The 21,958-nt window shown below is 47.3% G+C and overlaps 3 protein-coding genes and 1 long non-coding RNA gene across 8 annotated transcripts; 3 read left to right on the top strand and 1 right to left on the bottom strand.

The window, feature by feature from the left end:
- Positions 1–16: 16 nt before the first annotated feature.
- MED22 (mediator complex subunit 22) lies at positions 17–5,960 on the top strand. 4 transcript variants are annotated; one of them, XM_066332839.1, is made up of 5 exons: positions 17–170; positions 557–637; positions 907–1,115; positions 1,307–1,369; positions 4,566–5,960. In XM_066332839.1, exons 1-5 carry the CDS (start codon positions 48–50, stop codon positions 4,762–4,764), a joined length of 675 nt encoding a protein of 224 aa, XP_066188936.1. In that variant the 5' UTR covers positions 17–47; the 3' UTR covers positions 4,765–5,960. The 4 variants fall into 4 exon arrangements, with proteins under 4 accessions (XP_066188936.1, XP_066188937.1, XP_066188939.1 ...); XM_066332840.1 differs by having other exon boundaries at positions 1,287–1,369; XM_066332842.1 differs by lacking the exon at positions 1,307–1,369 and having other exon boundaries at positions 4,572–5,960.
- A 270-nt stretch (positions 5,961–6,230) lies between these two features.
- On the top strand, positions 6,231–9,212 carry SURF6 (surfeit 6). The gene is made up of 4 exons (XM_066332833.1): positions 6,231–6,606; positions 7,013–7,228; positions 7,819–7,910; positions 8,373–9,212. Exons 1-4 carry the CDS (start codon positions 6,513–6,515, stop codon positions 9,042–9,044), a joined length of 1,074 nt encoding a protein of 357 aa, XP_066188930.1. The 5' UTR covers positions 6,231–6,512; the 3' UTR covers positions 9,045–9,212.
- LOC136369776 (uncharacterized) lies at positions 7,921–20,779 on the bottom strand. 2 transcript variants are annotated; one of them, XR_010745060.1, is made up of 3 exons: positions 20,626–20,779; positions 13,433–13,614; positions 7,921–8,085 (listed from the first exon to the last, which is right to left on the bottom strand). It is a non-coding gene; the product is annotated as an uncharacterized lncRNA (long non-coding RNA). The 2 variants fall into 2 exon arrangements; XR_010745061.1 differs by lacking the exon at positions 7,921–8,085 and adding an exon at positions 10,196–10,400.
- LOC136369775 (globoside alpha-1,3-N-acetylgalactosaminyltransferase 1-like) lies at positions 12,106–19,197 on the top strand. Its single transcript, XM_066332843.1, is given in 8 exon segments — positions 12,106–12,876; positions 12,878–12,913; positions 13,461–13,576; positions 14,321–14,383; positions 15,090–15,140; positions 15,239–15,274; positions 17,291–17,425; positions 18,095–19,197. Coding segments are annotated over 8 exon segments (1,185 nt in total). The 5' UTR covers positions 12,106–12,813; the 3' UTR covers positions 18,780–19,197.
- Positions 20,780–21,958: the final 1,179 nt, after the last annotated feature.

Genomic DNA, 21,958 nt, shown 5'->3' with positions numbered 1-21,958 from the left:
GGAGGGCGGAGCGGGGCGGGGCCGGGCCGTGAGGGGAGGGCGCAGCCATGGCGCAGCCCCGAGTGCTGCCCCAGAGCAAGGAGACCCTGCTGCAGTCCTACAACAAACGCCTCAAGGACGATGTCAAGTCCATCATGGATAACTTCACCGAGATCATCAAGACGGCCAAGGTGGGCCTGAGCGGGCTGGTCCCTCCCCCCCCGCGGGAGTGCCAAGCGGAGAAGGGCGGGGGCACGCGAGAAAGAAGGGGCTGTGAGGGGAGAGGAGAGGACCTTTCATTGAATCCCAGAATGTTAAAGGATTTAAAGAGACCTTAAAGATCGTCTCATTCTTGCCATGAGCAGGGCCACCTTCCGCCAGACCGGGTTGTATCCAGCCTGGCCTCGGACAGTGTGTGGATTGAACTGCAATTCACATATAGATGTGAATATCACATATATAGGAAATTCACACACATATCCGCATATATATTCCCACATATTATACCTTGTAACATAGTAATTGTCTCTTCGAATTTTAAGTATGCAGAGGTGGATTTGTATACTTTTTTCTTTAGATTGAAGATGAAACTCAAGTCTCTCGAGCAACCCAGGGTGAACAAGATAACTACGAGATGCATGTCAGAGCTGCAAATATTGTGAGTAGCACTGTGCTGTTCAGACCTGTGGGCAGCACATCCTGCAGGGGCTGTTGGCTTCATTTTTGGATCTTTATAACTCTCCTAAGGAGTGCTGCCAGGAGAGAAACTGTTTGGGGTGGCTGAGGAAGGCTGGGTCAGAATCTTGTCAGAATCCTCACGTATCGTGGGAGTTTTTATCCAAAGTTTGGGCTGAAGGAGCAGCTTGGGAGCTCTGGGAAGCGAAGCAAAGCGCTGTTGTGATGTGTGACTTTTCTCGCTGCTGCAAGGTCCGAGCTGGCGAGTCCCTGATGAAACTCGTGTCTGACCTGAAGCAGTTCCTGATCCTCAATGATTTCCCCTCTGTGAACGAGGCCATCAACCAGCGCAACCAGCAGCTGAGGAGCCTGCAGGAGGAGTGTGACAAGAAGCTGATTGCACTGCGGGATGAGATCTCCATTGACCTGTACGAGCTAGAAGAAGAATATTACTCTTCCAGGTACAAATAGGGCAGTGGACTCTGCCTTACAACTCCAGGCCTTTTTGGGGTAGATAGTCCAGACCATCAAATAGCCCTTAGAGTATAGATGTTGACAATGTTCCCAAAAATTTTTAGTCCTGTTTTTAATTAGGTCAAACTCTTTTTTTTTTTTTTTTTCTACAACTAAAGCAACTGCCTTTTCCTTGTAGATCCCCTACAGGGTGTAAATGTCCCAGTGAAGGAGGTGTTTCACAGCATCCCAGGTTTGATAGGTAATTTCCTTAGGCTTCTGTTGTGGTCATTAGAAAAGAAGATGAATTTCCTTGTGGGAAATCCCTCTGAAGGAGCCTCTGGCTCTCTCCCTGCAGAGACCAGCTTGCTGAGCTGGGTCCTGATGTCACCTCACCTTTGTGGTGAGTCCTTTCACAAGTGACCTGGTCACACATTGTGCCTTTTCCTTCACAGTCCACTGCCCCCAGCTGCCTCCAGTCCTGTTGGGGTCAACATTTGCAAGGAGCAAAAAGACTTGCTCAGTTTCATTGAATTATGAAGTATTGTGATAGGATTTTCTAAGGAATGACTTATTACTGGTTTGTTTGTGGGATTTTTAATATTTTTAAAAGCCTCTTATTTAGCAAACAGGCTTTAGAGAATTCAGACACTTTATTTTTTTTTTGTCATGCACTCCAGCACTTCTAGTTAATGATGCAGTAAATGAAAGCAGAAGAAAATAAATGTAAACCTGGTTATCTTGGCTGCACTTTCCAAGCTAAGTGAAGTCAGTGCAATAATTCTAGGACTTTTAAACAAACACTTAACTTTAAAAAAACCTTACTTAAAATTTTACTGACCAGGTTTTCTATGTTTCCCTTTTTTCTAAGAATGCTGAATGCCTATAACCCCAGATAAGTCAACTAAATCGCTCAATATCTTTTAAAGTAAGGCCATTGTTTATGAGTAATATATGTATTTTAAGAGTAAAAAGATGATAATACAACACAGCTTAGAGGTAAAAAGTTTAGAGTTGTTTTTCAAACTTCATTCAGTTTTTTGAGGAGGTTGTGATGATCACAAACCCAAGCTCCTGTGCAGGTGCTGATAGGCCCATGACACAGCAGTGAGGTTATCCAAAGGGATGTGGTGTGAGCTGAGAGTGCCTCACTTGTGCCAGGTGTGCTTCCCTCACCGTGTCCCCACACTGCCACCACTGTGTGCTGGTCACTGTCACTTCTGGCCATGCTGGCGTGGTCTGTTCACCTGCCTGGTGCCCCACAAAGCATCCCTTGCTGGCAGAACTAACATGGAAGCACAAATGTTGGTGTTCATCAGATGGATTTGCCTTCCTGCTCTTTCTTATGAGTCATGAGGTGAGGAAACCCGGCAACTCTGCAGAGCTGTTCTCTTTCACTTTGTTATCATGTAGCACTTGGTCGTTTGCTTTTAGCACTTCCTCCCTTCCTCTGCTCTTTCCTGTCTTTTTCTGCACCAAAGAAATTGTGTCTGTGTAAATACAGAAACAATGATTTATTCAAAGTCCTTTTATAATTAGAATACTACGATATTTTTAATGAAATCGTATTGTCTAATGTGGGGGAAATGGTTTCTGTTGTGTCACAGCCGTGTTTCAGTGGCTGTGTCAACACAACAGCCTGTTTGCCCCCAAAGGGGAGTTCCTTGCTGTCCTGGGAATGCCTCTTCAGTTGTAGGGTCAGGTGTTTACCAGGCTTTTTATGTGCACATGGGGCTTTTAAAGAGACCCAAAAGCAGATCCTTGAAACTAAACCTGAGAAGATTGTCCTGAAGGAATCTTTGCCCTGTGATCAAGCAGTTCTGTAGAGCTGTCCCTCTGCACTGAGACTGGCTGGGTGCCCCAGGGGAGCAGGGAAGTCCCTTCCATGCCCTGAGGAGCCCTCCCAGGACAGAGCAGCAGGCTGGCCAGTGCTCCTGGGCTGTGCAGAGCTGCTCACTGAGCCTGACTTTTGAGGAGTGTTAGCTGAGAGGTGGAGCTTAGAGTCTGGAACTGTTCTAACTGGGGCAGCAGGAGAAGCAGTCATGCTTCTGACACAGCTGGAATGTGGTTGGCAACTCCCCTGCCCTGATGTGTGGGGGCTGTGGTGTGGTTCTCTGGAAAATCCAGGTCTGTGACACAACAGGAGTTGTAGCTCTGGTTCAGTGCTGATGGTCTTTGTTAACTGAGCCCAGCTCCACCGTGTTGGGGGCTGATCTTCCAAGGGATTTTACAGAAGCCCCAGATATAAAACCTGTATCCACTGCCTTCTCACTTCTCCTGCAAAGCCAGATGGGTGGTGCTGCCAGAAAAGAGCTCAGCTTGCACCTAGTGCTTTGTGTGCTTGTTCCCCAAAGTGGTAACTGCAAGTCCAGCTTGCCTTCTCTCATCCTAACCCCCAGAGCTGCATTTGTGTTCCATTGCTCCCTCCTCTGAGATCACAGGAGCTGTCTTGAGTGTGGGGTTAAATCTCACATGTTTCATGTTTGTGCAATATGAACTGTCTCATATTTCTATACTTAAAATATTTCCCTAAGCATCAGTCCACACATTACAAATGTAAATAAAGCTGCAACAACAAAATCACTTGACCCATTGGGTTTGTTTTTCTCTGAATGCAAGCTGCTTTCTGCTCCAGCACTCACTCTGTCTTGGGTGTCTCTTGTGTGTGCAGCTCCTTCTCTTTGGGATTTGTGTTGGTTTTGTTCCAGTTCCTTCCATGTTTCTTTTTAGTTTTGCCCCTTCCACATGATGTTTTTTCCTCAGAGTATGGGCAGGAATTAGTCAGTTTAAAAACCTTATTTTCCCACAGTGCTGGTTCATCCAGTGTTGGAATCCAGCCAGCTGCTTTTAGAAGCACTGTTAGCTCTTTGGGAAAAGGCAGGAGCTCTCAGTACTTTCTAATGAAGCTTCAGTGGAAGACCCAAACCTGTGGAGCACTTTTTTTAACAAGGGCAGGGGTGCAAATAGGCTTCTTCTTTATTGTGACAGGAACAGGCCCCAAAACAGTTGTGGCAGGGTTTTTTTCTGAAGTAAAATTTAGAGCAGGATATCTGTTTTTTCCTCACATAGGTTGCAGTCTAATTCCAAGTAAAATAATTGTGGGTAAGGTCCATGTCTCACTCATCAGTGCCAGGACTTCAGATCTTTTCAGAGATTTGGAGTGCCTGGATTAGAACTGAGCCTCTGTTTCATTTTGTAGCCACAGTTCTATCTCTGAAATTGCCCCAATCCTCCCCAGGCCCAAGAGGTTTTAGGACCAGCCCTTAGGGGGATGTCTTAGGGAAGGCCAATATCACACGACTTAGGATGATTTCGTGAATACAGACCTTACATCCAGCATTTATTTTACCATTTTCTTAATGCTTTGCTTCTGTCTTGCTCCCTCCACCCTTTCCATCCCTGCCCTCCTCTGTCACCACGCCTGCTCTCTCCTCACTGGGGTTGTTTGCTCTGGAAAGCTACAGTCTGTGTGACAGCAATGACCTCCCACTGTGCGAAGCCTACTGGAGACAAGACTTTGCCTCGCTGTCCCCGGAGAGCCTCTCGATGCCTCTGGCAGCCGCCACAGCCGAGCAGAGCGTGGCCACCTCGCAGAGTTCCACGCCGTCGCACCCGCACGTGAACGGGCACGGGGCGGGCCCGGCCGAGCATTCCTGAAGAGGATCCGCCGCTGCTCGGGGCGCGGCTCACCCGGGGATGGTCCCGCCGAGCTTCCTCCGGGGATGGCCCTGCCGCGGCACCGCCCTGCTGCAAGTCTTCCTCCTGCTGTGCTGAGCAAGCCGCTCCTGCTGTCAGGAGCAGGCACTGGAGCTGTGCTGGCAGGGTTTCTGCTCCCTGCACGGCTGCAGTGCTTCCTCCACGCCAGGACCTTGCCAGGAGTGTTCCTGTCCCCTAAGAGATAGAGATATGTAGACACAAAGTGAATCTCGTTATAACGAATTAGTCAGGTTTGCTTTAACGTGATAGTTACGTGTAGAGTTCTTTAGAAGTCCGGTATGTTTCCATGTGAGTGTTGGGAGTTGAATTTCTTTGGGATAAACTTGAGCCAAATGTGGGGGCAGTGAGCGTGTTGGGGTTTTTACTCTGCTTCCCAAAGTTATTGACATTCTGGCTGCTTTAAAGCTCTCTCAGGATGGCATTTGACAGCCTCTGGTCTACTGTAAAGAGTCTTACAGGATTTTTACACTTCAGTCTTCACTGTCAAAATGCTTTACAAACTTGAACTCTTCATTTGGAAGGAGGATCCCAGGAGACCCTTATGGAAAAGGAGTGTTCTCCCTTGGAAGAGGAGCAGGCAGACAGGGATCTAACTGAGGGATCAGTGATGGCACTTGCTCAAAGCCACAAAGAGAAGCAGTGTCATGCTTTAGTCAGTCGATTCCTTCCTCAGTGTTTACACAGAAATTCCTGTTGATATAGTCTGAGCTAACATGGAGCCACTGTTTGTGCTGGCTTTTAGTTCTGTCTAATGAAAAAAATCTTAAGAGAGGGATACTCGGTTACTCTCAGTTTCCTTCCAAAGAAACACATTTGGTGCTTGGTCTGCAGCTGTTCAGCAGCTCAGAACATCTTCTGTCCTTTCCTTTTGTGGTGGCTCTGCCTTGGCTCCAGCTGTGCAGCTGAAGGGGAGATGCCACTGAAAACTGAACACTGTCACCACAGCTCGGCGTCACGGGCACCACAGAGCCACCAGTGCATTCCAGCCACTGAGCTGAGCTTCCCCAGCTTTCTGCTGTAATGTCTCATTTCTTAGGATGTGAATTTCGCTATTAATTTTGTTTGTTTCTTTTTCTTCCATTCCATTTATTTTTGTAAAAATTAGGTGATTTAATAAAACTGACTGTTTTGTATAATTTTTAAGGCGTGTGTTTTCGGCCACGAGGCTTTGTGGAAGTGTCACAATATGAGCGCGCACACGCGAGGAGGGGATGGATGAACATTGTCTTGCAGGCTGTAAAGAAAACCCTGCTCCCTGCAGCTGTTCCCGTACGGGGGCTGCAGAAACCATCAGGAAACTCGTCCGTGCTCTGGGGACCTGATCCCCGCGCAGGGTTTGTCCTCCAGTAAAGGGAGGTTTGGCAAAGAAAGGTCTGGGAGCTGCGGCGGAGGCGAACCGGGGGCTCCCTGCGGGGAAGGGTCTGGAAAGAACGGGGGGTCGCAGCCCCCCAGGAGAGCCCCGAGCACCCGTGGTGCGGCGGAGGGACGCATCGCTCGGCGCTGGCCGTGCCGAGGCGGGGGCGGCTCCGAACCCAGCGGCTGGAGCCGCTCCGTGCGCCCGGCGCTGCCGTCACTTCCCGGCCGGCGCCTCTCCTCCATCACTTCCTGCCGGGGGCTCCACGAGGAGGGCGCGGCGGTGCCCACGCTGCCCCGGGCAGGGCACTGCGCCTCCGGGACCCGGGCCGGCAATGGCCAGCCTGGCCGCCCAGGACTCCTACCTGCAGGGCTTGGCCAGGAGGGCCGGCGTGCAGCACGCCCCGGAGTCGCGGAAAAGGAAATTTGGTACTGGAACTGTAACGCCTGGGTTCTGTCCTCTCCGGCCGGTTTGTGGGAGGCGGGGCGCCACAGCCGTGCCCCCACGGGGTGCTTGGCTCGGGATTGTGCCGGTTTATAACAAAAAAAACCCCAATTTTTTGAAACACAGAGCTCCCGAACACGTTGCGCTCATTGTACTGGGAGCCCTGAAAATCAATGGTCTCCATTCACTGTGGTGATGGATGTGGAGAGCTGGGATTTTACGGAAGTGCGGGAGGATGTTTGGTCTTTAAATAAATCCTAAAACGTATAAATGTTCAGCATTAAGATATGCCATTGTGATGGTGGAACTTTAGCGTTCAGTAATAAGTGAACGTTATGAGTGGGAATGTAGCATTGTCGTGTTCTGTGTAATTTGGTTTTTGCCTTCTAGTGTCTAAGCCAGGCCAGCCCGAGGATGCTGGCAGACAGGTCAAGAAACAGAAGAAAAAGAAGCCCAGGAAGCAAACTGAGAAGAAGAATGGTGCTTCAGCCAAGCAGGTGGCTTCTAACACCAGTAAACCCACTCCAGGACAGAAACCAGCCCCTCAAGCCAGCAAATCATCTCCACAGGGTGGTATACAGAACAGAAAGGAGAGTGTGGCTACAGGTAAGAATTCCAACTTTGCCATGGTCTGATTAAAGTGACCGGGGCTGAGCTGGCTACTTTTCACTTGCTTCACACAAGTCTAGTTTGGAAAGCCTGAATTGAGAACATCTCTGCTTATTTCATGTGCCCCAGAAGCTTTTGCCTATGGACAGGAATTTGTGCCATCACCACTGGGTGGCTCTCTGCAAACGGTGTTTAAGTGAACCGCAGAGGTTTTGTGCATGTGAGTAACTTTGGGGATTACCCGAGGATGCAATCCCTGTCCTGCCAGCTCAGCTTTCCTTTATGCCACTGAAAAGCCAGATCACAGAGAAAAGATGTCCGGAGCCTCTCTGTTCCACAAGCTTGGTACTTGTCCTTGGCTTGCCAGGCAGCCCCAGGACATGCCAGGCCACTGCTGGCAGTGTTGAATGGTAAAAGGGGAAATTCTAAAGAAACCAATGAAATAGAAACTCTGGGTTTGTTTGGATTTTCCGTTCCATTCACAGCATCTAAAGAGTTCCCGGAGTTTTTCCCATAGCCAGAGAAAGTGCTACTGTTTAGCTGGTGCTGCTTTTTAAGTATTTTTATTTTCTCCCTCTCATTTTCAGGAAGTAAAAGTGAACTGAGTTCCCCTTCTGTTTCTGCAATCAATATATTGCGTCAGAGACTCCATGAGAAGATTAAAAAGGCTTCTGGACAGGTATGGGGACTCTGAATGTGTGTCCATATGTGTGTTCATGCACTTGAAATTCTCCCCAGCCTCCCAGGGCACGTGGGGACAGGATCTCACAGGCTCAGGGTTTGAGCTGATTCCATCTCATAAGGAATTGCCTGCAGATATTGCCAGGTGACCTCTGTGTGTTCTGTGGAAAAATCTGTGAGAAAAGATGGGGTCAGCTTCAAAGAGAACATGCCTTTGGTGATTTTTAGGAAAAAGCTAAATAGTGAGAGCCTGCAAGGGAACAGCTACAGCCTCTTGAGGGAAAGCAAAGGGTTTGAATTGTTGTTACTGTGTTTGGTGTCTCTAAGAGCTGAGTCACAGCTTTGCATCACAGGTGGTGCTTCTTAGGAGGAGTTTGAAATCAGGAACTTGGGAACAGCCCACTTTTAATTCTGCTTTAACCCTTGAAGGCTTGTCATTCATGTCCATCCTTCTCCTTAGGATAACACCAAAGAGTTAACCCCTGCAGTCCTGGAGAAGAGGCAGCGAAGGAAGTATGAGAGAGAGAGGAAGAAACGCCGGCGAAAGGAGTTGAAGATGAAGGCAAAAATGGAGAAGAAAAAAACTGAGGAGGTACCAGCAGAGCCAGAAAACAAAAAGGAGGAGAGCAAAGCTGAGGTTGTCTTCAACAGGGTTGAAGTTCATGAAGAGAATGAGTTGAACAAGATCCAGAAGAAGAAGGAGAAGAGGAAAGCGGTGAAAGGCAATATCACTCCTCTGACCGGCAAGAACTACAAGCAGCTGCTGAACAGGCTGGAGACCAGGAAGAATAAACTGGAGGAGCTCAAGGAGAAGGACGAGAAGAAAGCTCAGGAGCTGGAGACCAAGATAAAATGGACAAATGCTCTCTATAAGGCGGAAGGGGTGAAGATCCGTGATGATGAGGAGCGTCTGAAGGAGGCCCTGAAGCGCAAGGAGAAGCGGAAAGCCCAGCGCAAGAAGCAGTGGCAGGAACGGACTGTGAGGGTGGTGGAGAAGATGCAGCAGAGGCAGGACAAGCGCCAGAAGAACATCCAGAAGAAGAAGAAGGAGAGGATAGAGAAGAAGAAAGCCAGAGCCCGGAAGAAGGGCCGAGTTCTGCCAGAGGACTTGAAAAAAGCTGGGCTCAAGTGAGAGCGAGGCAGCTGGGCCTGGCCTTGGGGTTCCAGGGTGAGCTGTCTGTCCCACGGGGCTGTGTCACTGTCCCAGGCTGTGAGGCAGGCACTGCCACACCCTCCCAGCCTCACCATACTAAAAAAAACAGTTGTATGTTTGTTAATAAAGTTTTGTATCCTAAAGGAACACCTTCTGGCTGATTTCTAATAGGAATCATTATTTTTGTAAAGGAAACGTCAGTTGCTGTCACTTCCTCTGATAGGCAGCACAGTGTCTTCTTTGCATCCCCTGGGAATGAGGAAGAAGAAACAAAAAGGCAAAAAGACCAAACATGGGATTCATCTCAACACAAAGATACTGCAGATATTGTAAAACTTTTGTTTAATATGAACTCAGATTATACGTTTGGAAAGGAGACTACATCTTGGATAAATTTATCTTCCTCACCACAAGAAAACTGAAAATCATTTTCAGATTTAGGCAGTGCTGTTTGTTTATCTTACAAGTTATATCAGCATTAGGTCAATATAGACATAAACACACACATATACACGTGCATGGATTTATTGTGGAGCTTACTGATCTTTTTGGATCATCCATAGGACACACTGACTGATCTTGATGGTAGAAGGATTGGCTCTAAGTCTGTCTTTGGTAATAATAGAAATTTAGGAAAAAAATAATAATTCTGGCAACCACAGGTGCCTGCAAGGATTTCTTCTCTGTCCAGTTCATCAGTGCAAAAGTATATTGGGTCATTACCAATTTTGTCCTTTATTGTTGTTCATACAGAAATATAAATGTAAACTTGAGCAGCTGTTTGCCTAGCTCACAGGGGGGAAGATTGGTGGGAACAATTCATCCAGAAAATAATACAACTCTGCCCCTGAGATCAGTCAAACCTTGCTGATGCCCTCCTGATCTTGCTTGATGTGAACTGATAATTTTTACTGAGCTCAAAGATATTATAAACTGAGTCCAGTTGAATTCTCGATTCTCTCAGTCTGGTGCTTTGGAAGAAGCTCTTTTTTGCCCTGTCATTAAAGCTGAATGTGCTGAGGGAAACGCAGGCTGTGCTGTGCAGTGCTTCCCAGCTGGATCCCAGCCAGAGCACAGGTAGCCCCGTGGTACACCTGTAATCTGAGACTGCAGAGCAGCAGCCCCAGCAGCGGATTTGTGCTGAGTTCCTGGTCAAGCCTCAGGTGTGACTGAGCACATTTGTGTCACCAGAGCCAAAAGCAGACTGTTCCACTCCAGAGTCCAGCAAGGAAACCTCTCCTTGGGCACAGCCTGAGCTCTCCCCATGGATATCTTCTCCTCCTTCACGTTCTGAACGACCCTGCACTCAGAGATTGCCACTTCAGTTGTAGAAATCTGAAATACACGTTTGGAAATCTGAAATAGTTGCTCTGCAAAGAATATTTTCCATGGAACGGGCTACAAGTGAGGTATTTATCAGCTGTCCAGAATGCTTTCCAAGGAGGGCTTGAAGATAAAGTAGAGCTTTGTTCTGGGAGGTCAAACAAGTTCATTTGGGAGTAACAGAGCTACTTTCAGCCATATCCCTTTTAAAAAACCCTCAGAACAGATTTGAGGAACCTAAGTAACTATTAAAAATGCTTTAGTTGTGATTTCTATTTGGTTGGAGATTCTTCTATCAGCTGCAACCACATCTATTTCATTTTTGTTTGTATTCATGGTAAACTGTAAATCGGTTGAGGCAAATCTCCGTGAGATGGTTTTAGATGTGAAAGATGTTTCAATCTCAGCGGGCTCCAGTGCTCTGGCAGGGTTGTACCACAGAAAATAAGGGGTGAAGGCATCAGCTGTGCTCCAAATGATGCAATATTTCAAAATATGTGGATTTCTCTTCCTGAGGGATTGGATGTTTACTCTGTAAAAGACACGTGGAACTACTCTATGTCCATTACAACAGCTTCACTAAAGTAACCAAACATCCACATTTTTTTTATTGTGTTAATTTTACTGTCCAATTTGAGGATAACTATTAGTTCCTTTTCTTCTCTCTGTTCTTGATCCTCTGTCCTTCCCCATCACCCTAATTCTGTGCCATCAGGCTCTGTATGCAATGCAGATAAGAGCATGGGTCAGGTGCAGAAAAGAGGAATCCCCAGGAGACTGTGCAAAGTGGGACTGTTTGTGTGTTCCTTTATGCTTGGGTGGAAATGTTGAGAGGATATTTATGCAATTGGAAAGTGGCATCGAGCTGGGAGGGGCTGCAAGCCCCAGGGAAAACAGGATTCAGTCAGGGCCTGATGCTTTAGAAAAACAAATAACCCGAAAACTGAGTTTGTTTTCATGAAATCCAGTACAAGGTTTTATGTGCCTCAGAGCTGGCTGGGAGAGGTTCCACAGAAAACACATGGGTTGCATTTGGTCACAGGCTGAATGTCATCCCAGTGCTGTGTCCTTGCAAAGCAGGCAAATGTCCTGTGGGGAATGTATGAACTGTGACTGCTTCTCAGTTTTGGGGAGTAATCCAGCTTCACTTCATACTGCTGAGGGCTCAGCAGGAGGATTTGGGTTGCTTTGACACCAATTTCACGAGAATGGGCTGATTAGAGAGAGGCCAGTCAGAACTGACAGAAATAATCCCAGATCTCGAAGTTAGAAAATTACAAAGAAAGATTGAAAGAGGTCACAGAAAAGAAGAGGGAAAGAAACATCAGAGCCTTCAGGTATGGAAAGGGAGACTGCCCAGACCTGAACTGCAGCAAGACCCTGGTTGGAAATTCGGAAGCCTGCTGTTGAGAGGAGCTTTCCTACCTGCTCTGTGTGCAGCCATCTCTCAAAGAATGGCTGAAAAACAACTGTTTAAACCCTCCTCTGCACATTAGTCTGCTTTGCATGTGCTGGAAGCATCAAGCACAAGGTAAAGAACGTGGCACTGACAAATCCTGGTGTCAGCGTAGCAGCTCTCGTGACACAACTAGCACAGGAATGAGATAAAACTGGTCAAAACACAGAATAACTGCTAGAGGGGGAAGGCTGTTTGTACTTCTTTCTGTGTTTGTGGATCTGCAGCATTTTTAGGCAAGAATCCAGCATGAATCTGTGAAGGCTTTAAGTGGTGGAAGGCCTTAAGACATATATATTTATAAAGATGCACTCACATACATATATATATATGTGTGTGTGTGTGTATATAGTTAGTCCTTATTTTTAAGTAGGATTTTGTGATGCTTCCTGGTGAAAGCTAATTAGATTGCCTCAAAGGAAAGTGAGGGAGAAGCAGCAGAGAGGATTTCTGTGTGACACAGGAAAGCAAATTTAAAAATACCTTTTTGCCACTTGTCTTTTTCCAGCCAAAGAAATTAAAGCAGGAAAATCACTCCTGCCTGTTCAGATCCATTGGCACTGTCCTGTGCCAAGGACCAGTACTGATCTCTGGGATTATTTCAGCATCCTTCAAGAAGCAGCTTGAAGGGTGCCAGTTCCTCCCATTAGTATAAATGCTATCATCCTTATAAATTGTTGATAAACAGCCTCTTTCTCTCTGTGGGCTTTTTTTGCTGTTTATTTTTGTTTGGTTGGTTATTTTTTCCCCCTGCAGACTCCACAGTCACATTATAGAAAGTAGAAAGCTGTAACTGGAAATGATTCTGGTTCCTCCAGCCAGCCTCAAAGAGCACTTGGTGTGGAGGGTTGGGTCCAGAAATAGCAGCAGTGAAATAAAAACACACGAGCCTGATCCACAGCTTCCTGCTCCTGTTGTCACTGAGAGAGGAATAACAATTAATGTGCTTGGAACTCCTTTGAAGGCCCCATGCAAATGCATTTTGTGTTTGTCACAGGGACCAAAGTTCACACTGTGGGCACCTTGGCTTCCCTGTGAGCAGAAAAAGAGATTGATTTGAGCTTTTAAGGTAAGACTGCTGGGCTCGGGAAAGTTGATTTTCGTGGCTGTTTTAGAGGAAATGATTTCTTTGGCTTAATCTTTACCCAACATGCGTTAGGATTGTGAAATGTTTCTTTGCTGGTCTCACACCTCAGTTTACCTTTCTGACAGGCACCTTTGCAAGAGTGCCTCGGTGGTTCCTGGGCTGTGGAAGGTGGAGTTTATCAGCCCAGGTGATAACTGTGTTAGCTCTCTGATAGGACTGGGGTGGGGGATTTGATTCAATTGCAAAGGGTGTGTGCTTGAGATGAAAAAAACATGGAATCTACGGAAAGTGGAATCAAATCAGAAAGGCTCCCCACGCACTGGAGCTGGGGTTAAAGCTCCCTGAAATGGAGACCTGGTTCATACACATTTCATCAGCGCCCTGGCTCTTAGTCTGACACCTTCCGTGTTTATCACTCCAGAAAAACTGAAAGAAAAACAACAAAGAAGTTTCATCTTCCTCTGACGAAATTATCATTTTCTCTCAGAGTAAGGTACTTACAGCCCTCTTCCCTTCTTGTTCTTTGCAGAGTGAGAGCTGCTGGAATTCAGAGGTGGCCCTTCCTTCTCCTCTTGGAGATATGATTTCCAGGAAACTGCTGGTGGCATCTCTTCTCTGCCTGGGTGCAGTTGCTGCAGTTGTCTGGTAAGCATTTGCTGTACCTGAAACCTCCTGTGTAGATCCTGTGGTAAAATTCAGAGAACACAAAAAGAAAGGCTGTGAATTTTATGGGAAGCCCCTCTTGGAGGTGTAAGAAAGGACGGTAATTCGTGTAACAGAGAAAGAGGGAGAAGGCCCTAAGGGAAAGAGGAAAAAAGAGCAACTGAGTCCAAATCAGGCTGCTAACCTGTAGTCACTCACAAACAAGTGCTGAAGTATAGAATATTGAAGTTACATTTCAGCTCAGGCCTTAACAGAGGTGATTATTTGTCTCTTCAGACAGTCCCAACTCACTCCAGTGTCAGCAGGGACAGCTTTGTAACTATCTGACCTCGCTGCTTTCAAACACTGAGAATTTATAACTGAATATTCTGAGCATGGCTTATAGATTCTGTGGAGCAAATTCACACATCGTTGGACGGGAATACTTCTGTAAAGTATTAAAATATAAATTATGAAATTAATTTAAATATTATCAAGTATATCAGATATATATGATGCTGCAATTTGCTGTACTTTCACCCTGTGGGTATCTGCATCTTGCCTCAGCTGCAGGACATTGTGTTTAAAATGTGAACACAGCAGATCCCACACGAATTAATGAAGTAGACATGGAGTTAGCCAGAGTTACCTCTCAAAATCTTTTCCAGGTCCTTAGGTGATCTTGGAAAATCCTAGGAAGGTTTCCTTCAATATTTCCTATCTTAAAACATTTCTTTGCTCTCACAGGGCCATAGCTGGGAGGGGAAAAGTGCACTACCTGCCCTACTACCTTCCTTGCCCTGAAATCTTGTAAGTATTTTGTTTTGTGTCTAATGAGTAACACAGATCATTGTTACAGTCCTGCTCTTCACCGACAACTCAAACAGTGATTAACAAGTGGCTTGTTCATTATTTATGAAGCTGTAATTAGTCACTCTCTTAAAACAAAAAGTGAACAATGCTGTTTGTGCCTGCCTGCCCTGCAGGACAGCCCTGGGCCTGCACAGGTGAGGGAGGCTTTCTTTGTTGTGGCTCACAGAGCCCAGGACTAAAAAGCAATGCAGCTTCTTTATCAGGGTGTAATCACACACCTGCACATGCACAACTGTGCTTTGAGTACCCACTCACTAGACAGAGACACCCAAACCACAGAGGTGACATGAACAGGCACAGGAGGAGCTCTGGCACTGTTTTGCAGGGGATGGAGCACGCACATGACCACTGCTGACAGTCTCACGTGGATTTTGACTCCTAAACCCTGATTTCCCCACAGGCTGGGCTTTGCTGCCAGCATCCCCCTGTCCCTGTTGTGTTCTGTCCCAAGGCTGTCCCTTGCCTGGCAGCCCTGGAGGTGTGTGCAGCTGATGCCTGACCCTGGCCCAGGAAGGGCAGTGTCCACAGCAGTTTCATCTAGATTTGGACAGCTGTCAGTGCAGCAGCAGGGCCAGAAGCCAAACTTGGTTTATATTTTAAGAAAATCACAACAATCCCTTTCTTTTCCTACCCCATCATGCAGCTCCATGAAACTCCAGTATACAGAAGAGAAGTTAATCCAGCTTTTCCCCCAGTAAGTACTGGCTTTTTATCTCCTGACCTTTAAACTGCTGTTCCTCTCTTCCAGGCATACCCATGTATTATTCAATGGATATTTCTTCCTTTTTACAGATTATTTTATCAGCAGCCAAGAGTGCTGGCGCCAAAGTAAGTTTCTTTGTTTGAACTCTGTTTCTGCTGGGTTTGGTTTGGGCACTTTGCAGCACTCACAGTTCCAGAGTCCTGGGGCACACTGAGCAGGACCTTGTTCCATGAGAACTCAACCACAGGGGTGTGTCAGCAGCTGCCTGTGCTGCTCTAAGGTTGGATTTGGGTACTGTACACTTATTAACACACTTACTGTTAATTCCCAGTTGTTACATTAGCACACACACACATCTGTCACGGCCAGGAACTCTTTTTGAGATGGGAGATCTGTGATATCTGTAAGTGGGAAATACCTTCTGGAACCAGCTGTGGGAGGGCTTTGAAGCCATTTCAGGGCAAAATAAAGCAGGAGCTCTGTGTGACCTTCAGCAGTGGTTTCAGCAAACACAGACAAATCTCCGAGACACAGCCAAAGCAGGGAGTTGGAGGGAAGATTTGGGACAGCAGCACTAAGAAGTGGCTTGGACAAACTCTCTGTGCTGCTCAGGTTGTCACAGCCTCCTTTGGCCCTGCTCCTGTGATCTGACTTTTATGTGGAGCAGTTCACCTTCAGCAGCCACATCCTCTGGCATGTTAACAAACCCACGCTGTTGGTACACCCACACACACACACACTCACTCATATATATATATATATTATTTGCCTCACATATTCAGGATGTGCTCACCCTGAATATTTCTTCCATACTGGAATAAATTTCTGTGCTAAATCAGCTGGTGTATACTGGGCTAAACGAGGGGAGAATCTTGCAGCTTTTCCTGCTCTGTGTCTTCTTGGAGGGAGTTCACTGGCACTGAGAGAATGTCCATGACAAAGACTCATTGGGAAACCCAGGTCAGCCCTTTAAAATGGATTTTAAAAAGCTTAGAGAAGTGAACATGCATGTTTCCTTCTTTTGTAAAAAAAAAAAAAAAAAAAAAAAAAAGATAATCAACCCAGAAACAGAACAGATCAGTTAGTACATTTTCCCCAACCCAAATTCTTCTTCCTGTATAATTTAATCTTTCAATCACATGCGTTGCTGTAGGAAGAAGTCAAACTGTTATTCTTCTATCCTCTCAGACTGAAAATATCAGATCTGGGCTGGAGGATCTGACTGGATCTGCTGCCTGAAGCACCAGGCTGCTCCCCACAGCTCCCCCAGTTTGGTTCTGGTGCTGTTTTGCCTTGGAACTGTGTCAGGTGGGAGCCTGGCAGCCCCTAAGGGATGGCCACATGCTGCATGTGACAAATTTCATTAGCAGAGGGCTCCAGCTCCTGGTCTGGAGTGAATGTGAGCAGGCTGGGGTGAACTCCACCACAAATGACATCTCCTTTTAAAATCAAAAAGGTAAGAATGAAACACTGAAAACAAAGCAGCAAACTGAAACAGTATTGCAGAGCTGTAACGGGGCAGAATCAGACTCTGCTGCATTTATATTCAGTATTTCCACATCCCTCACAGGAGATTAAGGAAATTTTTTTCTAACTTTTTTACACATTTGAATGCTGGCTCCCATACAGCATTTTAAATTATATCTGAAAGTGTTGGAGCTATATATAAATACTGGAAAAATAAGCTGTCATGCTGCAAGCTGTGTTTTAATAATACAGCAATGGGGTATATTTTTATAGTAATTTTCATATTATTATCATTATTACTTGTGTTTTAATCTGCGTGTAGCAATCTGCATCAGGCTGATAGCAAATAGGCACAGCTTCCCATTTGGAGAGTTCAGTGGTCATTAAACTCTCCTCAGCAGAAAAGTCCTTAAATGAGATTTTAGCAGATCCTCAGGTTTTTGCTGATGTGTTAAAGTGCTTAATTTCAGCCCAGGAATTGAAATGTCTGTGCTCTGTAACCTCAAATAAGAGTGCAGGGAGAAAATATCTGAGGCTAATACCCTCCATGGCGAATTAATGCTGATTCACACACTCTTCTAGTGCCTTTTTCGTGCTTCTTTCCCATTTACTGGCCTCGAAACCAACAGGAACAGTTCCATTTCATTAACATTTCTGGGGTTTGCCTCCTTCAGGCGCCAGGATGTGCTGACAGTCACACCATGGCTGGCCCCCATCGTTTGGGAAGGGACCTTCAATCCTGAGATCCTGGACAGTGTCTACAGACCCCTGAACCTCACCATAGGGGTGACAGCCTTTGCTGTTGGAAAGTAAGGGAACCACTCAGTGGACATAGTTCTTGGGGTGATGCCCTTCCTCTGCAGAAAGATGATTTTGCCTTCCCTTTTCCTGAAATTTGTCCCAGTTTCTAGGGGGGTTTTGTGCCCATGTGGTGTGTCTGTAATCACACAAGCCCATGAGATGACAACACCTGGGGGTACCTGAGGTGTGGGCAGTATGTTTTTAGAATTTGCAGGTGGCTTGGGAATTAGAGCTGGTCAAAATGGGGATAATCCATTTATTCCTCATCCCCCACCACACCTGCTACGTGTGTGGTGTGTGGATTCTTGCAGTGATAATCAGTGAGCTCTCCTCACTCCCTGCATTCACTAACGTGCCCTTCATAATCCATCACACATCCCCTTGGAATCCCAGAGTGGTTTGGGTTGGAAGGGACCTTAAAATTCATCCTCTTCCACCCCCTGCCATGGACAGGGACACCTTCCACTAGACCAGGCTGTCCTTGGACACTTCCAGGGATGGGGCAGCCACAGCTTCTCTGGGCAAACTGTGGCAGGACCTCCCCACCTTCACAGGGAAGAATCCCTTCCTCATATCTGATCTAACCCTGCCCTCCTTCAGCTGAAGGCTGTCCCCATTTTGCCCTATCACTCCACACCCTCGCAAAAAGTTGCTCCCCAGGCTCTGTGTCTGTGCAGGTACACCAGGTTTGTGCGTCGCTTCCTGGAGTCGGCAGAGCAGCACTTCCTGCGGGGCTTCCAGGTGAACTATTACATCTTCACAGACAGCCCCCAGAGCATGCCCCAAGCCCAGCTGCGGCCAGGGCGCCGGCTGGCCGTGGTCCCCATCCACAAACACTCCAGCTGGCAGGAGATCTCCATGCGCAGGATGGAGGCCATCAACCAGCACGTGGCCCGGGTGGGCCATCGGGAGGTGCAGTACCTCTTCTGCCTGGACATTGACATGGTGTTCCACAACCCCTGGGGTCCCGAGACCCTGGGGGACATGGTGGCAGCCATCCACCCTGGCTACTTCAACGTGCCACGGGAGCAGTTCCCTTATGAGAGGAGGAGCTCCTCAGCAGCCTTCATCCCTGAGGGAGAAGGGGATTTCTACTACGGAGGGGCTGTGTTTGGAGGCTTGGTCAAGAAGGTCTATGAGTTCACCAGGAGCTGCCACATGACCATCCTAGCAGACAAAGCCAACGGGATCATGGCAGCCTGGCAGGAGGAGAGTCACCTCAACAGGCACTTCCTGTCCCACAAACCCTCCAAGGTGCTTTCTCCAGAGTACATATGGGACGACAGGAAGCCAAAGCCCCCCGAAATCCGCCTCATACGCTTTTCCACTGTGAATAAGGACTACGAAGAGGTCCGAAATTGAGCGTCGGAGCCCTGCAGAGAGATCCTCTACATGACCAAAGCCACCAAAACTAGTTCCTGCAGAATGTGCCCCACCAGGGATTTTTGTTCCTGTGAGGAGCAAACTGGGAAGGGAATGTGTGGATAATTCCTCTGGAGAACAGAGTCAAAATGCATTTCAGAAGCAGCAAAATGCAGGTGAGACTGAAAAGGTTTCTGGACTCTCACTCTTAGTAAATACATCCTGCTTGAGGCTGTAGCACACAAAAAAACACCCAAAAGGCCAGTTAACCAGTGCATGGCTGTAGTTGCCTTTGCCTCAGCGTTTTCCTGAGGCCTGGTGGAAACTTGACAAGATCAAAATGGTATTTGACATTCCCGTGGAGAAGAAGACCTTGGGTTTTGGTAAAGACCTTTTCACTTCACTTTTCAAAACGAGAACATTGCAAGGCAAAAAAACATTTCCTGCATTTTTATTTAAACTGACATCTTTTGTCAGAATCAGGAGGAAACTTGCACTCAGAGCACATTATCCCCGACTGGTGTGCAGCAGGATTCCTTGGATCTTCTCAGCAGAGAGCTGGTGCCAGGCATTGCCAGTAAGAGCCCTGGCCTGACAGGACAAACAGTGTGAACTCAACTAGCAGTTATCTCCCAAATTCCAGCCTGTGCTTTGGAGACCCAAGTTCAGACAGAACTGGCACGGCTCAGAGCAGACTGAACTTCTTCGGGTTTATTTCAATCACAGATGTGCTCTGAACCTTTTCCCTGGGTCACATGTCTCTGTGGATCATGTAATCTTTTCCAACACAGAAAATCTGGTTTTGAGATGTTCGTGTTCCTCTCCGTTGCCTCAGCCCTTTCCAATTTTTCTGAGCTCTGTGAAATAAATTGGCGAGAAGCTGCTGGAGCTGACAGCACGAGCCGATGCCTTTCCAGCAAACAGGGTGATTTCATTCCGTAATGAAATGCTCTGGTGAGGCTGGGAGTTCAGCCTAGAGCTGGAACCGGGCTGGGGTTAACATTTTCTCTCCTCGGATGTGCTGAGGAGCTGAACCAGGCGTTTAGAGCCTGACAGCTCCCTCGGGTGAGCACGGCTGTGGCTGGCAGCTAAGGTCACAGCACGGGGGGCTGCCTGTGCCACCTCCCTTGTCACAGCAGGGCTGCCATCAACATCGTCTCCCTCTGCCACCAAAGGGCTGAGCACGTCAGTCCCTGTTCAGTGGCAGGGAGCAGGAGAGAGGCCACGGGAGCTGCGGGGAGCGGCAGCGCTCAGCGGGGAGAGGAGGAGCAGGGTGAAAGGGTGAACGGGCTGTTTCTAAGGGAACGGTTCAGGGGGGAAAAAAAAGGAAAAAGAAAGAAAAGAGGAGGAAAAAAAAAAAAAAGCTCATTTGGCAGAGAGAGGGAAAATAGGGAAGAGGTGCCTGACTGTTCCTGCTTCTCCTCACATGAGAAAATTGCTGTATGGCAGCGAATCAAGTATTCAAAGCTTTAGAGCCCCACCACTGATTGCAGATGACTTAACGAGCCATTTCAGTCCTGTGAGCAGGCTGGAAATGGCACTTGCCACTGTCATTGCAGGCATTTCATCTTCCAGAAGACTAATTAGAAAAGCTTTCACGGACCTATAATATAGATAAGGTACCTGAAATACCTCCAGCCCCAAAGCCCCAGTGGCAGCTGGGTTGGCTGATTCATGCTTAATCCAGCAAAGGGTCTTTATTACATTTTCTCCAGACTGTTCTTAGTGATATGATGCAGGAGGAAGATGCCTCTTCACATAACTAAACCAGAACTGAAACCCCTGCCGTGTGTGTTGGGTAACCAGGCACTTCATCTAAGCCAAAATGGTGAGGAAAAATACTTACCCAAATATTTCCAATAAGATACATTTCCAACCAGCCCAGGATTAATACTGTCTGTTTCTTATTTGTTAAGGAATTAGTGCCTCAAGGCCATACTGAAACTGGGTTCTCATTATGCTAATTATACATATATGCATATGGATTCTTTACCAGCTAGAAGGAGCTATCCAGTCTGCTCTGCACAGGACAAGCCAGATAAAATTATCTCTTGGTGTCAGTACGTGGCTGGGCTGGGCTAGACCTCAGAAAAGTATTTAGATTCCAAGAAAAACATGAAGTTCCATAGCAGCCACAAATCCATAGATCAGCTGTGCCAATGGCCAATTTCCCTTCTGCCTTAATTCTGCTGGAAATTGCTCTGGGTTTGCAGCCATAGGGCTCCATTCTGCCACGTTAATTATTGAATTCCATAGTGCAGAGTCCGTGAGTGCAGATACTCATAAATCCTCCGTGAGAGGAAGTTCTGCAGCACAGATGATGGGTGATGGAGGGTGGTCTGTGTTTCTGGGGTATACCTGTTTAAAAAAAAATGATGAAGAGCTTGGTCTGAGCTCTGCATCTGAGCTGCCTTTTGGCTGAATCCTCAGCCCTCTGATTGACACCATAATGGCCTGGTTTGTGCTGTGCCAAACATGTTTATTTTCCTGGCAGGCCCGCAGCTTCTCCCCAGGGGAATGGCTTGTGTTGTGTGACACAGTTCTGCTCCACAGGGCTGTGGTTTGAAGCAGTACCTACAATCTCCCGGTGCCTCCAGGGAACAGGAGAATGTCTGCAGGAAAAAAAAAAATATACCACAAAAACCCACAGTGCTGTGTGGGAGATGCTCCCTGAATCAGCTCGTGCCCTCCTCTAATTAATGAACGGCTGGACTTCTGCTGTCATCTCCTGCTGATTAATCCCTTCCCCCAGCAGCAGCAGCAGCAGCGAGCTTTCCTTCTCCCAGTCTGGATTGTGCAGCCTGAGGCTTGTGTGCTCTGTGGGAGCTTCACCAGGACCTGCTTCTCGCTGTGCATTCCCCACCCACACCCAGAGCACAGTGGGGAAACTGAGGCACGCGGCAGGAAGGCAGCACAGTGTCACTCTTGCCGTCCTCCACTCACCACGGGGGACAGTGTTGTCTTACGTGTTGCCGTGCCAAAGGAATTTGGACTTTAGAAATGCAGGGAACTGCACGGAAACTGAATCACCACATGTCAATAAACCGCACGGCCTGGGGATGTGGTTGTGCTCTCAAGGTATTTCCCACTCAAGCCCTTCACCCAGCCTCAGGTCAGCAGCTTGTTGCCTTTCTCAAGGGCCCCTTTTTCCTTCCATCCCTTTCTGCTCGGCTGGAACA

This window comes from Sylvia atricapilla, chromosome 19 (genome assembly GCF_009819655.1).
Source record: "Sylvia atricapilla isolate bSylAtr1 chromosome 19, bSylAtr1.pri, whole genome shotgun sequence".
NCBI classification, from domain to species: Eukaryota; Metazoa; Chordata; class Aves; order Passeriformes; family Sylviidae; genus Sylvia; species Sylvia atricapilla.
The sequence above is the reverse complement of the archived record's forward strand: the minus strand, read 5'-3'. Positions and strand labels throughout refer to the sequence as shown.

Excerpts from the sequence above, each read along its gene's own strand:
- MED22 (XM_066332839.1), top strand. The coding sequence starts at position 48 with ATGGCGCAGCCCCGAGTGCTGCCCCAGAGCAAGGAGACCCTGCTGCAG. Across the intron at positions 171-556 it reads AGATCATCAAGACGGCCAAG|ATTGAAGATGAAACTCAAGT; the intron begins GTGGGCCTGAGC and ends TTTTTTCTTTAG. Across the intron at positions 1,370-4,565 it reads CAGCATCCCAGGTTTGATAG|CTACAGTCTGTGTGACAGCA; the intron begins GTAATTTCCTTA and ends TGCTCTGGAAAG.
- SURF6 (XM_066332833.1), top strand. The coding sequence starts at position 6,513 with ATGGCCAGCCTGGCCGCCCAGGACTCCTACCTGCAGGGCTTGGCCAGG. Across the intron at positions 6,607-7,012 it reads GTCGCGGAAAAGGAAATTTG|TGTCTAAGCCAGGCCAGCCC; the intron begins GTACTGGAACTG and ends TTTGCCTTCTAG. Across the intron at positions 7,911-8,372 it reads TTAAAAAGGCTTCTGGACAG|GATAACACCAAAGAGTTAAC; the intron begins GTATGGGGACTC and ends CCTTCTCCTTAG.